General features: G+C 40.4%; 1 protein-coding gene across 2 annotated transcripts in view; it reads right to left on the reverse strand.

Moving 5' to 3' along the window:
• Window positions 1-1,803: 1,803 nt before the first annotated feature.
• Window positions 1,804-20,288, reverse strand: part of RNMT (RNA guanine-7 methyltransferase) — a 28,369-nt gene continuing 9,884 nt past the window's right edge. For both annotated transcript variants that reach the window (XM_090039605.1, XM_090039604.1), the window contains exons 4-11: window positions 19,434-19,556; window positions 17,110-17,225; window positions 15,046-15,227; window positions 13,997-14,161; window positions 9,633-9,750; window positions 6,988-7,089; window positions 4,767-4,800; window positions 1,804-2,639 (exon numbers count right to left, since the gene is read on the reverse strand). In XM_090039605.1, the coding sequence (XP_089895731.1) occupies window positions 2,602-2,639; window positions 4,767-4,800; window positions 6,988-7,089; window positions 9,633-9,750; window positions 13,997-14,161; window positions 15,046-15,227; window positions 17,110-17,225; window positions 19,434-19,556 (878 nt within the window). In that variant the 3' untranslated portion in view covers window positions 1,804-2,601. The remainder of the gene's footprint in view (window positions 2,640-4,766; window positions 4,801-6,987; window positions 7,090-9,632; window positions 9,751-13,996; window positions 14,162-15,045; window positions 15,228-17,109; window positions 17,226-19,433; window positions 19,557-20,288) is intronic.

Here is a 20,288-nt window from a genome sequence, read left to right on the forward strand (position 1 = left end):
TTTTTTCCTCTAGCATCATCCCATATTTATTCTTTAAGAGACAAAATAAAGAACTAAAAAAGTATATGGCTCTAGGTTATGTTTACAGATTTTTGGTTCTCTCAATGCAACGTGTTATTTATTTCATTGTACCTATAATGTAAATTTCTGTGTTCTGCATTACTTTAAATTTGAATCCTGTGCTGTTTGAGGATTTTCCTACAAATGCCCACGTACAGACATTTTCAAATAACTCAACATGAGCAGTTTAATAATTGACCTATACTTGTTTTTGGACGCAGGCTTTGATCATGTCTTTTGGAACCTCTACAATTAGATACTCTGTAGCCCAGATAACATCTAACAGTCTGGGAGAAGTGTCACATACACAAATCTAGTGCCATGCCAGTCACTGGGGTACTACTACTGTAATCAAGCAGTTTATAGATGACAACTTTAATTCTAACTCTGTCTCTGCTCAATGTAGTGAATGATATTGGTTCTACAGGGTTTAAAAAAAAAAAAAGAAAAGAAAAGAAGTCTGATAAACTGCAGTTAGTGAGAACACAGTGGTTTTCATCCTTTTTAGATTCAGGTCACTCCTCTCTAAATTTTCTGAATTTGGCAGCACTCCAGTTGAGAACCACTCTTGTGCTTCCTCAGTTCATTTAGTAGGGTGCAAGTGCTCTGCCCAATTTGTGCAGAGCCAAACCAGGAAATGCTGCAGCATCAATGCAAGCTCTTCACAACATTAGGGTTATCTCAACTTAAAGCAGGCAGCAGCAGCCACTTTTGCGCAGCTCTCCTGCACTCCTCCCAGGAACAGAGGCACATGTGCATGGTAAGTAGAATTCTCCCATCTCATTTCCAGGAAAAAGCACACTGGGTCAGACTGGGAAGCATTACAGCAAAAACATATGCTCCTGCTGCTGCCCTTCCCAGTCTGGCTTCAAACAAGGCAGATGGGTCAGTTCCACTGAGATGCAGTGACAGCAACGCACACCCAGAGTAGCATTGCAACACAGCTGAGAACCACTAGTCTAACAAATGCACATTCACACAGAAGCAGGAGGCTGGCACAGCCAACTAGGAATCTGAGTCTGACACATCTTAATTTAGATACTTATTGAGAACCTAATTTGAGAACTTTGACACAATGTTCCTTCAGTAGTTTTGTGTTGTTACTCTTGTAGAAGGAAAATCGAATTCTATATGGAAAGTTTTAACAAATCTTCTCCATTTTGAATTCTGAACTATCAGTGTTTTATCATTTTTACTATATATATCTGCCAGCAGCAGAAAGCTGTTACTCTGAAGTAGGAGGCTTCAAAAGGATTAGTAGGAAAGGATTTGGTCAGTACAGCCAACGTGACATAACTACATGGCAGAGGGGACAAGGGGGACAATTCCTTTCCATCCTTGCTGCTACAGCGGCTTTGTCAGCCTTTAGGGCTTCTGGGTATATTGCAGGCCCCTTTTTTAAGAACGTTCATGTTCTCTTGTTCTGGCATGCTACCAAAGTTTACCTGAGTGCTGCAGCAAGTGAAAAGAGTTTTCAACCAAAATTATTCTCAATAGTTCTGTAATTCACCCAAACCCGACTGGAATTTCACAAACTATGCCGCTCTATGCTAAGTTTCAAAAGCGTGCTTCAAAACTACATAAACTTGTCGAGAGCCTTTTGTAACGAAAATGTTGGGCGCCCTAAATATAGTGTTTGCTACTTGCTGAATACATTGGTATGTCTCTAAAGTGGTCTGTAAAAGGGTCTATTAAAACCCTTCAGGAGTGAATTCCTGAAAGTACTGATGACAGAAAGCAATATTAAGTGGTACAGAGCAAACCAATTTAATTTTGAACACTGAGTTGACACTACATATCAGCAAGCACAAAAAACAAGAACAGCTTGGAATCTTAATACATAAACTACAACTTTAATACAACACTACTGAAGCTATGTCGACACTACACATTTCAGTATAGAGACACCTGAGCTAGTGTAACTATAGGGAGAAGTCTAGCCACAGCAGAGTAAAATTAGGCTATAATACTCCATAATGCCAAGACCTTGAATTTTTTTCAGTACTTGAAGCTAGCTTGGGCATCTCTGTACTTCAGTACAGACATATCTCTAAGTATAAGAGTGCTGCATTATGAATGTATTTAAACTGTGCTGTCAATATCTAAGCCTGAATTCTACACCACTAAAAGTAAGTAAGTGTGAGGGGTCTCGCTCATTTTTTTTTCTTTTTGATTTCATAGGACATAGGATCAGGCTCTTAAGACTCATGAACAAATTTCTACTAATGGAACCTTTGCTTGGAACAAAATACATGTAAAGTTCAAAGGGTTTTTTTTCTGGGAGTAGGCAGGTTACTTAAAAATATGTTTTAAAAGACACAGGTTCAGAATCATTTTTACATATACACACTAGTCCATCTGTCACAGACAGGCAACTGTAACTCCGATTCACGAGCTTGCTCTAGTTTTTTGGTAGTGTCCCGCACACTTCCAATAATTAAAAAATAAACATAAAAAAATAGTTGCCACAATGGATTTTTGGATCACTCCAACTTGTACAGGGAAGTGATCTCTTCGTGCTACTTCCAGTATGTGATTTTTTCACAGTTGCTTTTCAAATGCAAAAACCAAGTATATACCTAGAAAAGAAAAAGGAACATTTAAAACTTCACTGAAAACTTCTAGTTTCTCTTCATTCCGAAAGTTTCAAAATACACATTTGACATACCTTTCTAAAAAAGATACTGGAGAGCAGAATATTCTATCTAATAAAAACTGCAGCAATAGCTACCCCATCTGACCATATCCATTATGGCCCATGTATTAAAAGCATATTCTAATATAACTGTAAGTTTGGGTAAGCAAAATTCAACTGTGTATTTGTAATTTAGATGAAGGGCTATATTTTCAGAAGAACCCAACCAGTAAACAATATCCAAAGCAATGCAATATTAAATCTTAAATGCAGCTTTATAATATTATATGCTTGATGCAACAGTAGCTTAAGGATTCTAGCTATGAAATGTGAAATGTCTTAACATTCAATTTATTCCATTTCTTTTTAAGTCTTTCAAAAGTCATTATCACAATTTTAAGATTCATAGCTACGTAAGGTTAATGTGTAATCCTAAATGTTCCTTTGGTTTGTATTTTTCTTTATAATAGATGCAATAGAGCAGAATTAAGGTTGTGTTTCTCTCTGCAAAGGTGAAATTAAATATTAATAGTACATACAAAGATATGAAAATGTGAAGTTACCATTTTAAAAATAATAGCTGTTAGAAAGAGACACCACAGTGTGTTTACAAATCACAGCTGACATTTTGTTAACTCAAAAATGCACCTAGTAGAAATGGAGGTTAAGTACTATTTTGACTACAGTAATACTCCTGCAATGTGCTTATCTGTCTTATCATCAATAGCAGATACACGGAAGAGTAGAATTTACAGACAACCCTTGTCTCATGCCAGCAGAGACGTGTCAAAACACATTGCAAAACTAGTTTCTTATTAAAAAAAAAAAAAAGCAGACTACAATCTGATGGTTAGAGGTTTCCAGCCGACTCTAAATAGCTGTTTATGATTACGTGTGTCATAGCTAGAAGGTTGTTCAATGTATACAATAAGCCTGAATGCATTTTCCAGCAACAATACAAAATTCTACTTAATTGTGGCAAACTGCCTCTATTTTACCCATCAGGAATACTATTCCTCAAGCTCTCTATACAAAGACTGTTGGGTAACTAATCCTCAATTACTCCTTATAACAAGTATGAAAACCCTCAATTTAATAAAAAATAAGCACTGCTGAAAAGATATAAAGTCCTTTGAGTTTGTCACAATCCTCCTGATACATATTTAAAAACAGATGATTGCAATAAGAGAACAAAAGTTGATCTGTAAAACCAAAGCTCCAATGGGAGAGAGAATACTTATTTGAAGACGATCAAATGGATTCTCTGACCATAAGAAAAAATTCTGATTAAGGACTTCCTGAACACTAATAGCTAACTAAATTTACAAATCTAGCATTTTCTGACATCTGAGCAGGCCAATACCAAGGTCTGGAATACTACTAATTCTAATTGACTGCAATACATAAAAGCTATTGGACTCCCAGAAGGATTTTTTTTTTTTTTTACGTAGATATCCAACTACTTTTTCTAAAAAAAAAAAATCAAGGGTGGCGGAAAAGAGTAGTCCGTGGGGCCACAGAAATTTCCAATTACATGGCTTAAAAAACTCATACAATATATGTAACAATATTACTGTTTTCTATTTAAAAGTGCAACACATCAGAATAAACACCAGTCACCCTTGTATCCATTCCTCAACTATTTGTATCTGAAATATACTGAGTGCCGAGAAGGGCAACCTGTGAATAAGTTAGCCAATTTGATCTACAATAAAGCTTTAACAACTTTCTTGAAATATTTTGCACATTCATGCTTCCCCAACACTATAAAATTTGTAGTCCCCAATACTGAGTGCTGTAAACAGTTTCTGTTAATCGCCATTTTAATTTAAGCAAACTTAAGTTACATGCATATGACGACTTTTTTTTTATTAACTTGATCATCCTGAAGTTAGGCAACTAAACCTATATTTGGTCACATGAATAAAAATGCATATAAAAATTAGCCTCTTAAGTTTTTAACATTAAACCACCACCTTTGAAAGGGTATATCTGCACACCTTCTACCGCTATAATTTATTCAACTACTTTGTTAAAGGAACGGTATTTTAAGTTTCAAAACACTACTTACTTGTTGCTTCCCATTCAGATTTACTCAAAGTTCCCTATTAAGAAAATAAATAAATAAATAAATGTTTGTTAATTCATTCTGCCTGCTTGCATGGTGCAGTGGTAGCGGGGAAGCTGCCCGCCCATGCAGTGCTAAAGGAGCCTGCAGTTAGGGAAGTGGGGAAAGACCTGGCCAATGAGATTGAACAATACTTTAAGTTAAAACACTCACTATTACAGTACACAAACATAAGTATAGGCATGGCCCCAGTAGTCGTATTAGTTTTACGTCTTCATCTTTCCAACTGTCTTTGCATAAGACTGTAAGAAATGATTCTATAAATACACTAAAAGAAAGACAGACTAAGGAAAATAATGGTCCATTACTAAATCAAGGAAGGTAAGCAAAAAGCAGATAAAACAGAAAGGACTTAAGCATATGGTGGGTGGGTGGGTCCCTCCCATACCTCCCCCAACCTCCCACCCCTTTCACTTCAGTCTTTACCTGAAAAGTCAGTCGTGATTAGACATTTGAATTAAAATTATAAATAGGGTAGAGACAGGCCAAAATAGGAAAAGAGCATGTAAGTAAAAAATGTATTCAGGTAGCTAGCACTCAGACAAGTTTGCCCTAGAGTACTTAAATTAGCCAAAACAACTGCTAACCATTAATGGGTTATCTCTGAGAATTCATGAAAAATGTCCTAGAGGCATAAAGAAGGGCAAATAGTAACATTTTTTTTTTTATATATATATGAGTAAAAGGAGGTCCTGGGGCACAGAATGATCAGCTTAACTTCAAAATCAGAAAAAATAATGTAACAATCCAAATATAATTACCTAGAAAATAATAAAGTAAAGAATTGGCCAATAGAATTGTTGAGAACAAATCACTTCCAATTAATTCAACTTTCTTCTTTGGCATAGTAACTAGACTAGTGAATAAAGGAAAGAGATGTGGTACTTTGATTTATCAAGCTTTTCAGCACAAGGAATAGAAAAATGTAACATTTGAAACACCTCTGAAACTTTGACAGGAGAGCCTACAGACATACACAGTGCTGGGGGGGGAGAGGGGGGGCAGAAACAGAACTAAGCAACCCCCTATTGTCTTTCCTGGGTGACATGGCAATTTTGAAGCACTCCAGTGTAGGTGCAGCTGGGGCCGTACATCTGTCTGAAACACTGTTTTTCAAACCTATCAAACCCCATTACACTTGTAACATCTGAAACATTTTAATCTGTCTGCATCCAGTATCTCTCATAAACATTCTCATAAGCGAACTAGGGAAATATGGCCTAGAAGAAATTACTCTACACCTGGTTCAAAACTGGTCCTCAAGGAGTCGCTATCAAATAGTTCACCATCAAACTGAGGAACACATCAAATGGGGTTCACACCACTCCATTTTAGATCCTGTTCTAATTAATACTATGACTCAAACAAAGGAAGAGAGAGATTCCTTTTATAATAAATCTGCAAATGATACCAAGGTGGAAGAGTTTGCAAGCTGGACTGAAATGCAAAATAATCTTTATAATTTAGAGAAAATTAGTAATATTCAATTCAATTAACATACAAAGTCATCATCATCATCATACCACACTTGGGAAAGAAAAATCAAATGCATAAATACGAGATGAAGAATAACAAGGTCAAGGTATTTAGCAGTGTTGGGCTATAACAAAGAGTGGGAGGAACTGGGTTTGTTTATTCCAGAAAAGAGAAGACTGAAGGAGGATATAAATCTTCAAATATGTAAAAGGTTCTTATAAAGAAGGCAGTAATTAATTGTTCTCCATGTCCACTGCAGATAAGATAAGAAATAATCACCCACCTTGGTTTGCACAAATGAAAACTGAAGTTAGATTTTAGTGTGGGGATGACTTTCCAATTCTAAAGCTGGCAATAACTGGAACTGGTTATCCAGGAAGTACGAGGATTACACTCTTTGGAATTTAAAAATAGATTAGGTAATGTCTTTTAGAGACAGTGAGTGTGTGTACAATTCTATCTCAGGATGGAGAGGTGTGTGTGGTAGGGGAGTGGAATAAGTGATCCTCCTGGGATGCACTACATGATCTCCTGAGGTCCTTTTCTCTCTTTCCGATTCTAACTTATGCACGTGAAAAGTCCCGTTAACTTCAATGGGATTGAAACTAAGCACGTGCTTAAATGTCAGCAGGATTTGGACTTCCATCTGAACAGATCTGGAAGGAAACTGATGGAAACAAATACTTACCATAGGCAACTCTGCTTTGCCATTTTTCATAAGCTCTTCTACATGCTCATAGTCATCAGGCTTATCTGACGCAAGGCTGGAATGATCGTTTGCAGGATATTGCTGAGGGACAGGCGACAACAAAAAATGAACCCATTATGTCAAGATCTAACCAAGCGAATCACTGAATTTAAGCAAGTGTTGAAGGGGGAGGGAGGGGCAATCAGTCTGCCATTTGGATGCCTGCTTGTAGGAGGATTTGGTTGAATGTTCTTATTTAAATCTTTTAATAATTTCCTGTCTCAAATTATAACGAGGGGCCTCTTGGGGCACAGACAGAAGTGGCAATTTCACCTGATCTGGCCACAGAAAGTAGTTTATAGCTGTGACCAAACACAAATGCATGGCTGCATACAGTTTCAAAAATGGCTGATCAGGTGAAAAATCATACCTCATTGCATGAGGCATCAGATGAAGGCATTTCAAAATGTAGCATCGTCTGTAACTTGTGCCCGTGGAGCTCCCAGCTTGTTGCTGTTTTCAGAATTGAAGGTGGGAAAGGGAGTGGGAGTGGAGGGAGTTCAGTCTGGGGTTTCTCAGCCCCCCTGGAGTGTAAAGCAAGTGTACTAGGCCTCCCCCCAGCCCCTCGAGGAGCGGGGGCTCCAATTCTGCCACCTCACCCTTCAACACCAGCTGGGGAAACCCAAGAATGACCTCCCTCTGCTGCCCTTCTCCCCTCCCGTTCTGAAAACAGGGAGCACAGGCAGAAAGTCAGTGGCCGTTGCTACGAGAACCAGGCTGCAGGCTCTCAGCCCACAGCTAGATTTCCCTCCCCTCTGGAACCAACAGTGAACTTCTGTTTGGTCTGGGTTAACGTTGCAAGTCAGAACGCTTTGCAGAAAACAATGAGTTACAGTAGGAGCCGCACTTGTCTGCACCCTTGGGCTATCAAATCCAGTCCGGTTTGTTAGCAGGTAATCTTTTGTTCAAGAGGGTCCACAAGACCATCTACCCAGATATCACTGTTCGTTGCTGAGGGAGGAGAATACTTCCTCATTCCCCCACCATCCACCCATTGCCTCCCTCCCACCCCTGCTTTCCACCATTCTCTCCACAGGCAACAAGCACAAGCCCTAATACAGGCCTTCTAGAAACCTCCCACACAGGGATCAAGTTAGGACTTTTCATAGGGATACTAAACACTCAAATACACTTTGTCATATTACCACACCAAGTACACCCCTACTGTATCATACCATAACTTCCATTAATTTACTAAACCTCATTTTGAAACCATTCAGATTCCTGGTCCTTTTCTGAAGACTATTAGAAACCTTCTTCTAACTCCAGTTTAAATCTCTTTTCCCTGTTGTCCTCAACTTGAGTTCTCTATACAGCTTTGTCCCTGTTTGTATCTTGGAATCTACTTCCTCTTCTTCCCTCAGTCTTGCTTTTCACTACACTATAAATTTGCTACCCTTATTTAAAGTAGATTAAGTAGGACAATGTATAAGCAACATGCTTTCACTTAAATAAGTGGCCATATACCAGTTTATAAACAAGCAGCCACATGATATATAGCCCCTTGCACAGAACTTCCTTACAGAGAAGTAGTACACACTTGTATAAATTAGGTTGTGTACATGTTGTGTGGTTTCAAGCTTATCCCAGGCTGGTCTCAAGACTTAATAGGTTCGCTGCGATATGCTGCAATAGCCACCTACTGTGTGCAGCTACCTCAGATGAATGGCTTATCAGTCTGCACCAGATCTGGATGTAATTTGTATCACTGTATATGTATCATCGCCCTAGGGCAGTAAACATAATCAAGTCACAGCTCTTTAGTTTTACTATGAGATAAACTTAATTAGGTCAAACAGATAGGCAGGGGACATAGTTCTGACTTTACCTACTTAAGAGGTATATATTAAGAATATTTTGATTTCATTTAGCACTTTAGATCAAAACTAGTGGACATTCGTTATCCTACAGCACAAAAACAACATACGTCAGTGAAGAGAGCACCTTGAAATCTGGTGTTAGAAAACTGCCTAAAAATGCTGAAAAAAAAAAATAGTAATTTCAGACTCAGAGGGTAAAATTTTGTGGGACAAATATCCTTGTAAGATTAGTCACGATTGTCATTTTCCTGAAAATGAAGTCTACCCTTTTTCTGTACATGTATGTTGTTTGACTTTTCAGTTCTCCTATTGATATTGCTTGTACATGAAAGTAGTTCACAGATAGGCAATTAAGTTTCTCCCTTCCATTTTTTTCTCTAATGTAGGCAATGGACCAACATTTACAATAAGTGTTAGTATCATAGTATTGTGTTAATTATAAATCACCTGAAGTCACAGGAATTTAATTTGCAAAAAATGAACAAATGTGATGCAGTGTGTGAAGCAAGTATAAAATACTCATTTGCCTAGTAGCTAAAGAATATTAAAATGTACCCTGAAATGGAAACTTTTGCTACAAAATTTAGAAGATTAACTGTACTTTCAGTAGCAGAGGTGCTATTTGGCTTGACACTGCCAACATTTAAAACATGTTAACTTACTGTACAATGTTCATGAAAAGAATTTCAACTAGTGCCAAAATATCACCAGAGGCAAATGCTACTTAAATTAAAAGAAAGTAATTTTAGCATGCTCAATATTTACCTCCAAAGCCTTCATTCGCTTTAACAGCATTTTATGCTCCTCGTTCTTCATATTTTCTTCATAGAATTCCCGAAATGTCTTTTTATAGACTAGCTTCATGCTATATTTCTTTGCCATTCTGTCAAAATAGCAGGCAATTAGGTGACCCACAAAATTATTGCAGTAATATTTTTAAAGCCAAAAAAGCCCAAGTACATAGTAAAGTCAATAATTTTAACTATAGTGACATCTTATGGTCTTCAGTAGGACTGTAACCTCTCTCTGTTTGCATTTACAGCTGTTATTAGAGAAGCAGGGAATCAATACTGCCATCATGACTCATTAAAAACTGCAGCTTCACAGGGAAGTTTGTCTCTGCATTAAACCTCAAATACGCCTCACTTAGAGCATTTCCTTTCCCTGAAACACATATTTCTATGAAAATGCAATTTAAATTAATAACTTTAAAAAACTTTTAAACCAGTTAAAATAACTACATCAGTTACTATGGACTGGCGCGCACGCACACACACACACGCACACACACACACACACAGAGCTCACAAGAGCGAGCAAGTGCACCTACATGTGCACTTTAATGTGCAGTAGCCTATTTTACCTTGCATTAAAGCGGCACGTAAAAAACTACACACTATTATGCTAATGTACAATAAGAAAGGCTACTGCACATTAACCATCACCTAAAAAGAATATATTTGTGCTACTGCGCATTTGGGTAGCTTACTCCACATGCAGACATGACACACACACACACACACACGTGAAAGAGAGGGAGTATGTGGCCTTTCCCCTCAATACAACTTTTAATTAGCATTACCACAGCAGCTAGAAACCCCTTGTGTGGCCAAATGCAGAGTAGGGATGAGGGAGCAACACCTCTGCCCAAACCATAAGCAAGCACATATCTTGCAATCATAGAGCAATGGAGGACAGTTCAGAAAAGAAAAAAAAAAAAAAAAAAAAAAAAATCAGCTAACAATGTTTGGTCAAGATACATAAAACATGTGGATGATCCCCTTCAGTATTAAATCAGTCTTGGCAGAAACCTACACTGTGGTAACAGTGTTTCCTGATCAAGTAAAAGGCCTAAGCATGTCCTGCCCCACCCACCCTGTTGACACAATCCAAACCCAGAAACAAGCAGGTAAAGTCTGCAGTCATTCTTGAGACCTCAGTCTCTGGTATGCTTGAAAGGAGCCACTGTAAGCTGCAGCATCAATATAAGGCTATTTAACACCCGAGTTGGAGCTTTGATTTGACCTCAAACTTTGCTCCACAATTCTATGTAGATAAGCCCCAAGAAGAGAGCAAAACCACAGTTTGTCTGTCAGCCCCGACAAAGGCATACAAAGAAGTAATGCAACGATATTAGTCAGGTAATGGTCTAAGTACACCAGGCCTCACATTTGTCTAGTTTATGGCAGGCATCACAGCAAAGGAGAGTATGAAGAAAGGACTTCTAAAATGAAGTAGCACTGCATATATTTGCAGGGAACTTACTCCTATGCATGAGACATGTGCAGGAAGGGACACATCAGGTGCTTGTTTAGTATTTTAACAAGTTTCCAGTGGCAGCTAGCACCATGGCTAGCATTGCTCGCTGACTTGAGGCAGAAGCTGACTTTTTGGTAGTACTTGACAGAGGGTATGTAGGGTGGAGGCAAATGACCTTGGAGGTGAAGACAAGCAGTTTATGTTTAGTGGGATAGCAAAAGGTGAGGAAAGCAGAGGGAAGCAAAAAGGTCCAGGCAATGGGCTACGAGAAGGAGCTTCGTAACACCATCCTGAATGAATGCGACGTCAAAGCTGCAATTGTCAGGACCAGTGAAAAAATGAATGCAGTACTGAATCATGAGATGAAGGAAAGAGTTTTACCTCTGTGGGTGTATTGGAAAGGCTGCATTCTAGGGATATTATACAAATGGGTTTGATAGTGACATATAATGAATTAATAAAAATCCTATATATGAAAAATCTAAGGAGATAATAGTCACATATGACACCTAGTTCCAGACCTACATGACACAATGCTAATGCTGCTCACAATGCTCTGGAAAGAGACAGGAGAGAGTTCTGAAGAAAGTATAAGAGCGCTATTTTAGCAATATTGTGCTTTAACTTACAGACACTTACAAAGTCATACCTGAGAGACAGTTTGATGAAGTTTTAAACAGGAGGAGGCAGGTCTGCAGCAGTAAGGTAAATCTGAGAGCTATCTACATAGACATGCTGGGTGATTTTGTATTTGCCAATAAAACTATCCAAAGATAGAGAGAGAAAAAAAAAGAGGAACAGATCTCTGAGAGCCTAACCCTCCTCCATTCTCCTCAAAAGATCTGATCCCTTAAAGCAGCACATCTTAACCCATGGGTCATGACCCAAAAGTGGGTCACAAGAATATGAAAGGGTCACAAACAAACTTGAAAAATGGATTCTCCATTTGTGTAGAGATGCGCAACCTTTTTGTTTCTTTCCAATCTGTAAAGGCAGTCTAAGAAAGTTAACAAAGATTATCCTGCCTCCACCCACTTTATCATTACCATCAGGAATAAAGGTTCTGCAGAACAGATCTTCCTTCAGTGACACTTCATAGCAGTGACACCTACAATAATTAGCAACTCAGTAAGCATTCATCTTTATTAAACAGATTAAAGAGAATTCCCAGTACTCTATGACAGTCACTTTAGGGACAGACATTATGCATAAACTGGTTTAAGTGATCAGAAATTGGTTTAAACCTGTAACGGAAGAGATGTTCAGTGCATATAAACCAGTCTGAAAATGGCTGAAACCATTTTCAGATAAACCTAGCTGAATGTAGTATCAGACTTAACTAATTTGGGTCAAACTGGTTTATGCAATGTCTGTCCCAGACCCCTGGCTGGTTTAAGTTAAACCAGACTCCCCCAGCATCCTAGCATGCTCTCTCTGGGCTGGGCGGGGCTCTCTGCTCCACATCAGAGCTGCCCCTGCGCCCCCCCCCACCCCCCACACACACACCTCGCTCCGCATCCACAGCTCTGCCAGAGACTGCAGACACAGCAAGGTCTGCCTGGCTTCCCTGTTCAAGCAGAGATCTCCCCCTCCCTCCCTCCCATTTTCCACAGCATGGACCCCAGCCCCATGGATCCTAGGCATATGGTATGTTAGCTAATGCTGAGATGTGTCTGTGTGCGTCTCCAATTTCACTGAAACAGGCAGAAATGGCAGTGTCTGCTTAGGGCTTTTTAGAGCTAGTCAGCAGGTCAGCTGGTAAGGTCCCTGCTTCCGTCCCTGGAAAAAGTTTAAGAAGAGCTTGAGAGGGGCTACTGTTTTGCTGATGAGGTAATAAACACTGTTGTCAGCCTGCTGCTGGCTTGCTCACCTGTCAGTTTGCTGCAATCAGCATAAAGCAGCAGGGAGAGGGAGACTGAAAAGTATCATCAGCAGATGCATGCACTGCACCCCTTACCCCAGCTTGCCTCAGAGTGCTAGCCCTGAGCTGGCAACACTGCTGCCCCTGAGCAGTAATCTGGGAAAAGCCTGGGACTGTGCAGGAAGACCTTCCTAATCAGAGCAACCAGAACACCCCCCTCAGCTCCACAGAAGGGAAGGGAGGGCTTCTCTAGTACCCCCCAGCTTCTAGCCAGAGGCATATGCCTGCATTTTTTCAGTCCAGAGACGATGCCTAGGTGATTACAAACTGATTCAGCCTAGCCAGGTTAGACTAACCTGCAAAGATTGAATTAATTCAGGCTCAGACTTTTTGAATGTCTGTCCATAGCCTATAAAACTACCAGTAAAACAAAACAAAAAACCGAAACCCAGCAACACTTTTGCTACTCATCATATGACACTGAGCATCCCCACCATAGAAAACAGTGTTTTCAGCAAGAATTATGCTATATAAAAAAAGACAATCTTGAGCCAAACTGTAATCTTAACAGTGAAATCTTAGTTCTGAGAGCTAGCTATACTTAAAATAATAAACCAGATTCAAGAAAGAAAGGCAAGTCCTGATAATTCTGATATGCCATATTTTCTCAGGAATAACACATGCATCTTGTTTTTAAAAGGCAGAATGAATTTTAAAAAGAGCTTTCCTTGTACTAACTGAGGAGCAGCAGCAAGGGAGCAGAGCCTGCTTATTGTTCTGCTCTCAGTCATGGGCAGACTTTACTTTTGCTTCCCCCCCCTCCATAAAGCAGAAACTGTTCTCAACTTATCTTTTGCATATAATACAGAAATTTCCAGCAGCTAGCTTTTGGAAAAAAGGTGTTTTGTATGTGAGAAAATATGGTAAGTGCCATGAAGGTATATTTCAACAAACATGTTTATTTATTTCCTCAAGTTTCATTATATAAGGGAGCCATAAGTAAACTCACTCTTCTAGTAACGGAAAATAAACCAAAAACTCGGGGACATCAACAACACCTTCCAAGTGGAAGTCATACTTGCAGCCAAACAAGGGATACTCCCCCTTCTTCTCAAACTTCACTGTGTAGATGTCATTCCCAAATGAATTGGTGGGTGAAGCTTCAAGTCGCTTCCTATAGGAGAGAAGAATAAAGGCAGCAGCAGACAGGCAAGCTCTTATTATGTTTGCTAATAAAAAGGTAAGGCAAAAATAAAGAGCCCTGGCCCAAAGCAAGAAAAAAAAGTGCCTAAGCTCTCTACTCCCCAGCCTTGCTGAAAAAATAATATACAATTATTGAGGCAAAGCAAGTCTTTCATTCAAATTTTAAACGATTTCAGAGTGGCTAAAGATTAAGTAGCCATAGAAATAGATCCTTAGACTTGGATGCAGTTTGGTACTCCTGGTGAGGAGGCGCATTTGAAATTTGATACAAGAAGCTTACTTCAATTGCTTGTATCATGCCAGTTTTGCCACTGCTGCAATCAAAACAGAAAATTTACAAATTAGGAGCAGTGTTTTCTACAGGAGCTATGTAGGTACAGTCTATTCCAGGTGTAACAAACTCATGAGGCCCTACAGGTCAGATAAGCAGCAGGGCTGGGTCCAATTGGGCCCACAGACTGACCCCATGTACCACATGTACTCTGAACTGATCTTGCATGCAATGTGTGCCAGAACAGCCCTATGTGCAGTACATGGCTGGGGCCGAGGCTGCCACAAGCAGCATGTGGGATAGTCTGGGACACACCACATAAGGTGTGTGGATCCAACACAAGACCCATGGGCAGCACTGCAGGCTGGATGACAGAGCACCATAGGTCATATCCTTGACACTCTGGTTCTGCTACACTTTAGTGAATTTACCTGGGGTGAGACTGCTCAGACAAGAACCTTACAAAGCTCTTTTATTTGAAACATCTTGTTTTAATAAACCACAGAAGCAAGGAGTGACTTCGCTTTTAGTCTGAGTGTGCATCCCACATTTTTTTTAAATTGACAGGATAAAAAAGCACTTACACAAGCTCAAAGCTATTTGGGGTTGTGCCAATAAAATATCCTCCACGGCAGAGATTCCCACAAGCATTTTTAAGCATCATGTCAGCCTGCTCATACGTCTCAAATGAATAATGGTAAACAAACTGACAGCTGCAGATGTCAAAGCACATCGCTGGATCATCATACTTGCTGGACAGAAGTTCCTGAAATAGATACAAATGGACTATGAGGTCTGTACCAAAGACTACAGAAAAAGAGTGATGTGCATTAATCTTCCAGTGAAATAGGCTAATTCCAGAATTCAAGTTTTTGGGAAAAGACCACACAGTAAAGTTCCTTTTTTCCTTTGCCTTCAGCAAGTTCACACTAGGTATTAATTACTGGATGAAAGAGGAAAAGGCAGCCTTAAAAGCCTGCTTACATGCAAGAAAACACATAACATATTCTAGAGCTACCAAAATATATTAACCCCAAGCTGTAATTCTTTCATGTGCTTCTTAAAATGTTGATTAAGGAACTGGATCATTAAACTTAAAAGCCAAAATTACGGGGCTAATTAGTTACAGTTATTAGTTTTCAAAGTTTTATTATTGGGGACTGGTTATAACTGGGGTGGCCATACATCCTAGTTTGGCCGGGAGACTCCCAGGTTCTATAGACCAGTCCTGTCTGGTTGGTCAAAAGTCCTGGGCTAGACTCTGGTGGGGAGCCAGAGCAGCATGGTTCGCCAGACGGATGGGCTCCCACACACAGCAGCAGTGGTAGTGGTACCTGCCTGCCTGTCCACCTGCCTGGTACACCGGGCCACTGTGCCTCCCCACCAGACTCCAATCCAGGACTTTGGCCAACCAGCCAGGACCAGCCTATGAAATCTGGGAGTGTCCCAGCCAAACAGAGATGCATGGTCACCTGGGTTTTAACTCACTTAGAAACGAACTCTCACCACTAGTGTTTAGGGGTAAACCAATAAAGATTTTTTGGGCTGATACCACTGGCTGATTATTAAGAAGCCATATCAGCCAATACCAATTCGATTCCCAATACGCAGCCCAGCAGATTGGAGAGCAGTGTCCAGCCAGTAAGTCTGTTTTGTGGCGGGGGCAGCAAATCAAGGTCCCCACAGTGAGGGAGGGAGTGGGGCTGGGGCAGGTGCTGCCCAGCCAGAGCCAGAGGAAACAGGACAGAGCCAGGGGAGGGGCTTCAGGGAAGGGGGCAGATCCTGCTGTTACACCCCCCCCCCCAGGGGAGCCATGGGGGGCATGCGTCTCCCAGATCTGCGTAGGGTGGGCTGCCACTGCAGACTAGAGCTGGGTTCTTCCCAATGGTATGGGGGCTAGGCCAGGCCAGAACTGTGTTTGGGGCAGTGCTGAGGTCAGGGGGGGGAGCTATGGGGTGGGCTGTGGCCCCCCACTAGAATTTGCCATAGCACCCCCTCTCACCCTGAGCGCAACCCCAGCCCAACCTCCCACTGGGAAGAGCCCAGCACCAGCCCCGACCCCAGCCCATGGCAGCAGCCCACTCACCCCACACACAGATCCAGGGGGACATGCCCACTGTGACCCACCTCAGGGGTGTGCACAGCAGCAGGATCCAGCCCCGCTCCCTACACCCTCTGGACGAGCTTCTCATGGCTTCATCCCATACCCCACCTCAGCTGGGCAGTACCTGCTCCTGACCCAGTCCCACTACTTCCCTCACTGCAGGAGCCTTGAGAACACTTGCCTATCAAAACAAAGTTCTTGAACATCCCCTGTTGATGCTCTGTACCAACAGTTAGTAGAGTCCGGGACTAATCTGACTACAAATTCAGAGCAAGGGGTGGAAAACGATCTGAAGTTTTTGAGAGTATTACAAATGCTGACAGAAGTTTGACTGAACTCATTTATTAAGTAAATGCACATAAAGTAAGAGTTTAATTTGTATAGATCTTCTGACTAATGAAACAATTCAACCTCCAACTAAACAACCTTTCTTCCACAAAACACCCCTGCATTTCTATTCTACAGACTTCCAATATTTATTAATACATGAATGCCAAGAAACAGGCTGCATCTCTAGAAAATGTATAAGGCAGAATAACAATACCTTGGAGCTGTCAGCTTGTATAAATTCTGCATTGAAAATACGTTCGCTAGGTCGAGACCGGACTTTCATATCAGAATACCTCTGTTGGCACTGCTGCACAGAAACTTCAGCAATATCTATAAAAAAAATAAACTGCATACACAAACTTCTGTTCAGATAACCACTACTAAAGTCATAGTAAAAAATCCATAAACACATGTTGAAGCTGATCTTCAGTCTGACAATCTATGATGAAGTTTTATTTACACTTATATGGAAGCTGGAAGGAGCTTATTACATTAGAGATGCTTGGGATGAGTGCAATAGCACAACCTATCCACTGCCCTTGAAGTCTTTATCTTGCCCAGGTTAGGTTAAAGTCCCACATTTCTAAAATTAAATATCAAAATTTCAGCCCTCCTGGTTGCAGAAAAAACCCCACTCTAAAAGTATGAATTTATGGATACAAAAATGATGCTCTTTGTCTTCCTGAGTCTGCACAGAACAGTTCTAAGACCTAGTCTATATTTGAAGTAATGCTGATTACAACAGGTGCCAAAAATGAGAACAGTTGAACTTTGGAGACTTCTGAAGCGGTACCAAAAATAATTACGATTTACAATCACAGGAACTGTTTCTGCTGCAATTAGTCATTTTTGTAATGTAAAGTAGTCCTAACAAATGTGAAATATATCCAGTCTAAAGTACAGACTAGTTAAGAAATATACAAACATTTTACTACTGCAACTGTACAGTTGTGTGCCTAATTTCAACAGGTTTAGGAACTGTAAACCAATCAGTTTACTGGATGTGCAAACAGTGAAAAACAAAGGACAGAAAATATCCACCATTTTCTAAATGCCCAGCATAAGTTCCCTTCTGTCCCACCACTTTATTAAGATACATATTGCTTGAAAGACTGTAACAGCAAATCTTAAAAACACATCAGCTCCAAAAGAAATGTTAATTTTGCTAATTATCTGTATTTTTCACTTTTACCAATTTCTTTGTAATTAATTTATGACAAAGATCATTTAGCTCCCATCTCTTCTTCCTGCCAAATTCTGCAGTGAAGTCAATTCCAAATCTGTGACGTCACAATAAACTAAAATTAATATGCTTTTAAAATATAAAACACCATGACTGATGTTTGCATTGTTAGAATAATTGTATTTAAACTACAGTGGGAGAGAACAGGCATAACAAGGTTGTTGCTTGTTCTCTAAGATAGGGGCCAGCAACCTTTCACAAGCCATAGGCCAAAACAACCTGGAGCTTCAGTCTGGCATGGACCAGGTAGGTGGCTTCTATGGCACATCACCAACCAGAAGTCTTCTCTTTGCTCATGCTGGAGCCAGTCAGCTGTGAGCTGCACCCACTTCCCTCAGCCCCCTCTCCCTGGCTGTGGGTGGCACAGGTGCAACTGCCAGATAGTGGAAGGGGGGGGTACCTGTGAACTGCATCCACACTGCTGCCACTTCTTCCTCCCCTCCCCCGGCTATGGCATGAACATAGCTGGAAGCTATCCAGATCCACTGCAGCTTCCTACCAGATGGAAACTGCGCCTATGCGTTTCTGGGGCAGGAGTGTAAAGGAGGAGAACAGTAGCAGTGCAAATGCAGTTTGCAGCCTCCTGGCCCCAGCACAGCTCCCCATAAGCCGGAGGAGCTGGAGGGCTGAAAGCAACAGCAGTAGTGCAGGGGCAGGCAGACCACCCTGCTAATGAAGTGCTACTGAAGCCATTCAGTCCACATTAGGCCAGAGCCAGGAGGGTGAGAAGGGATAGTGGCACAGACAACTGGAAGCTGCACAGCTTCAGCCCAGCCAGAGGCAAAGCTCTCCAAGCTCCATGGACTGGATCCACTGGCTCTGCAGTCCAGATCCAGCCTGCAGGCCACATGTTACTGACCCAAGCTTCAAGAATTTAACATCTCTAAGAGCTTCCTTCTTTCCCATCACCACAGTAAACATACTTTTTGATATATAATCAATGCACTGACCTTCCAGTAACACTTTACTGATAAAAAACTTATCTATGAAATAGAGATCGCAGTAGCACCAGCACAAACTGGAAAAAGATTCTGACAGTTTTGTAAGCTACTTTTAATCTCCAAACATTCACTTTATATTTAGGGAGTGAAATGGATATGGTTTTTTTCACCATTGATACTAACAATTTAAACCTCCATAAGATGACAGAAAGCCACAATAAGATACTAAAGCAAAATTTCCTTCAGAACAACCATTACATTTTGTGGCGTGTCCAGACAGGAATGAAATGAATACACATTATCACCCTTTACCCAGAACCTTACTCTACTGTCCCCAAAAGGTTGCCTTCTTACCTGTGCAGACTAGTTTATGGATTCTGCCTTTCCTCCATTTAAGCAAGTCTCCACCTTTGCCACATCCGAGGTCTAACACAGTGATACTGTTCTTCTTCTGTCGTACCTTGTCTATAAATTCTCCTGGAAAAGAATCCATGCTTAAGCCCCGTATCGATTAATTCATACAGTACAAACTTCTCTAAAGCACTGAAATCTGACCATTTTACAATTTCAATGTTGATTTGAGCACTGCAACTTTAAAGTTTCTAAAATACTCTTACAAGGATAGGTGCTAGGATATACATTTTTTCCAAAAATGAATTTCAAGCTGCTAATTTGTAATAACCTCTTAACAGCTCTGAAAAAAGAGCAAATACTTCCTGTGTTGAACACTTCATAGGCATTGTATGCCAAGCTTTTGACATCGTATAGGCATAAAACAGCAGCATCTTCCATCAATCAGTGACGATTAAGAGAGGAAGTCAAAGGAATCTCACCCAGTAAGAAGATGTTTCCAATTGGAGATACAAAAATATTATTTAAATAAGTAAGAAACACCTCATGGATACAAAGTCCAAAAGAGGGGAGGGGGCAGGGAAAGTAATGAGAGATTATACTACAGTGTAATTTATTCAAGTAGGTACAAGCACAGGGGATGAAAAAGGACTATATCGAATTTAATTCCAATGCTGTGGTGTTAGCAGCACCAAACCTAACAGCTCTCTTGATTTTCAAGTCTTCTAAAAGTTAATTTGAAACGGACTTCTAGAAACATAGAAAATGAGGTGACATAGCAGCTGTGAATCTGACTATATCCTCTCAGTTTTCAGCTTCTAATTGCAGCTCTTGGGTAGTCACTCTCCCATCACTTTT

Source organism: Crocodylus siamensis, chromosome 3, assembly GCF_052110815.1.
Source record: "Crocodylus siamensis isolate JL-2025a chromosome 3, ASM5211081v1, whole genome shotgun sequence".
Classification (NCBI taxonomy): Eukaryota; Metazoa; Chordata; order Crocodylia; family Crocodylidae; genus Crocodylus; species Crocodylus siamensis.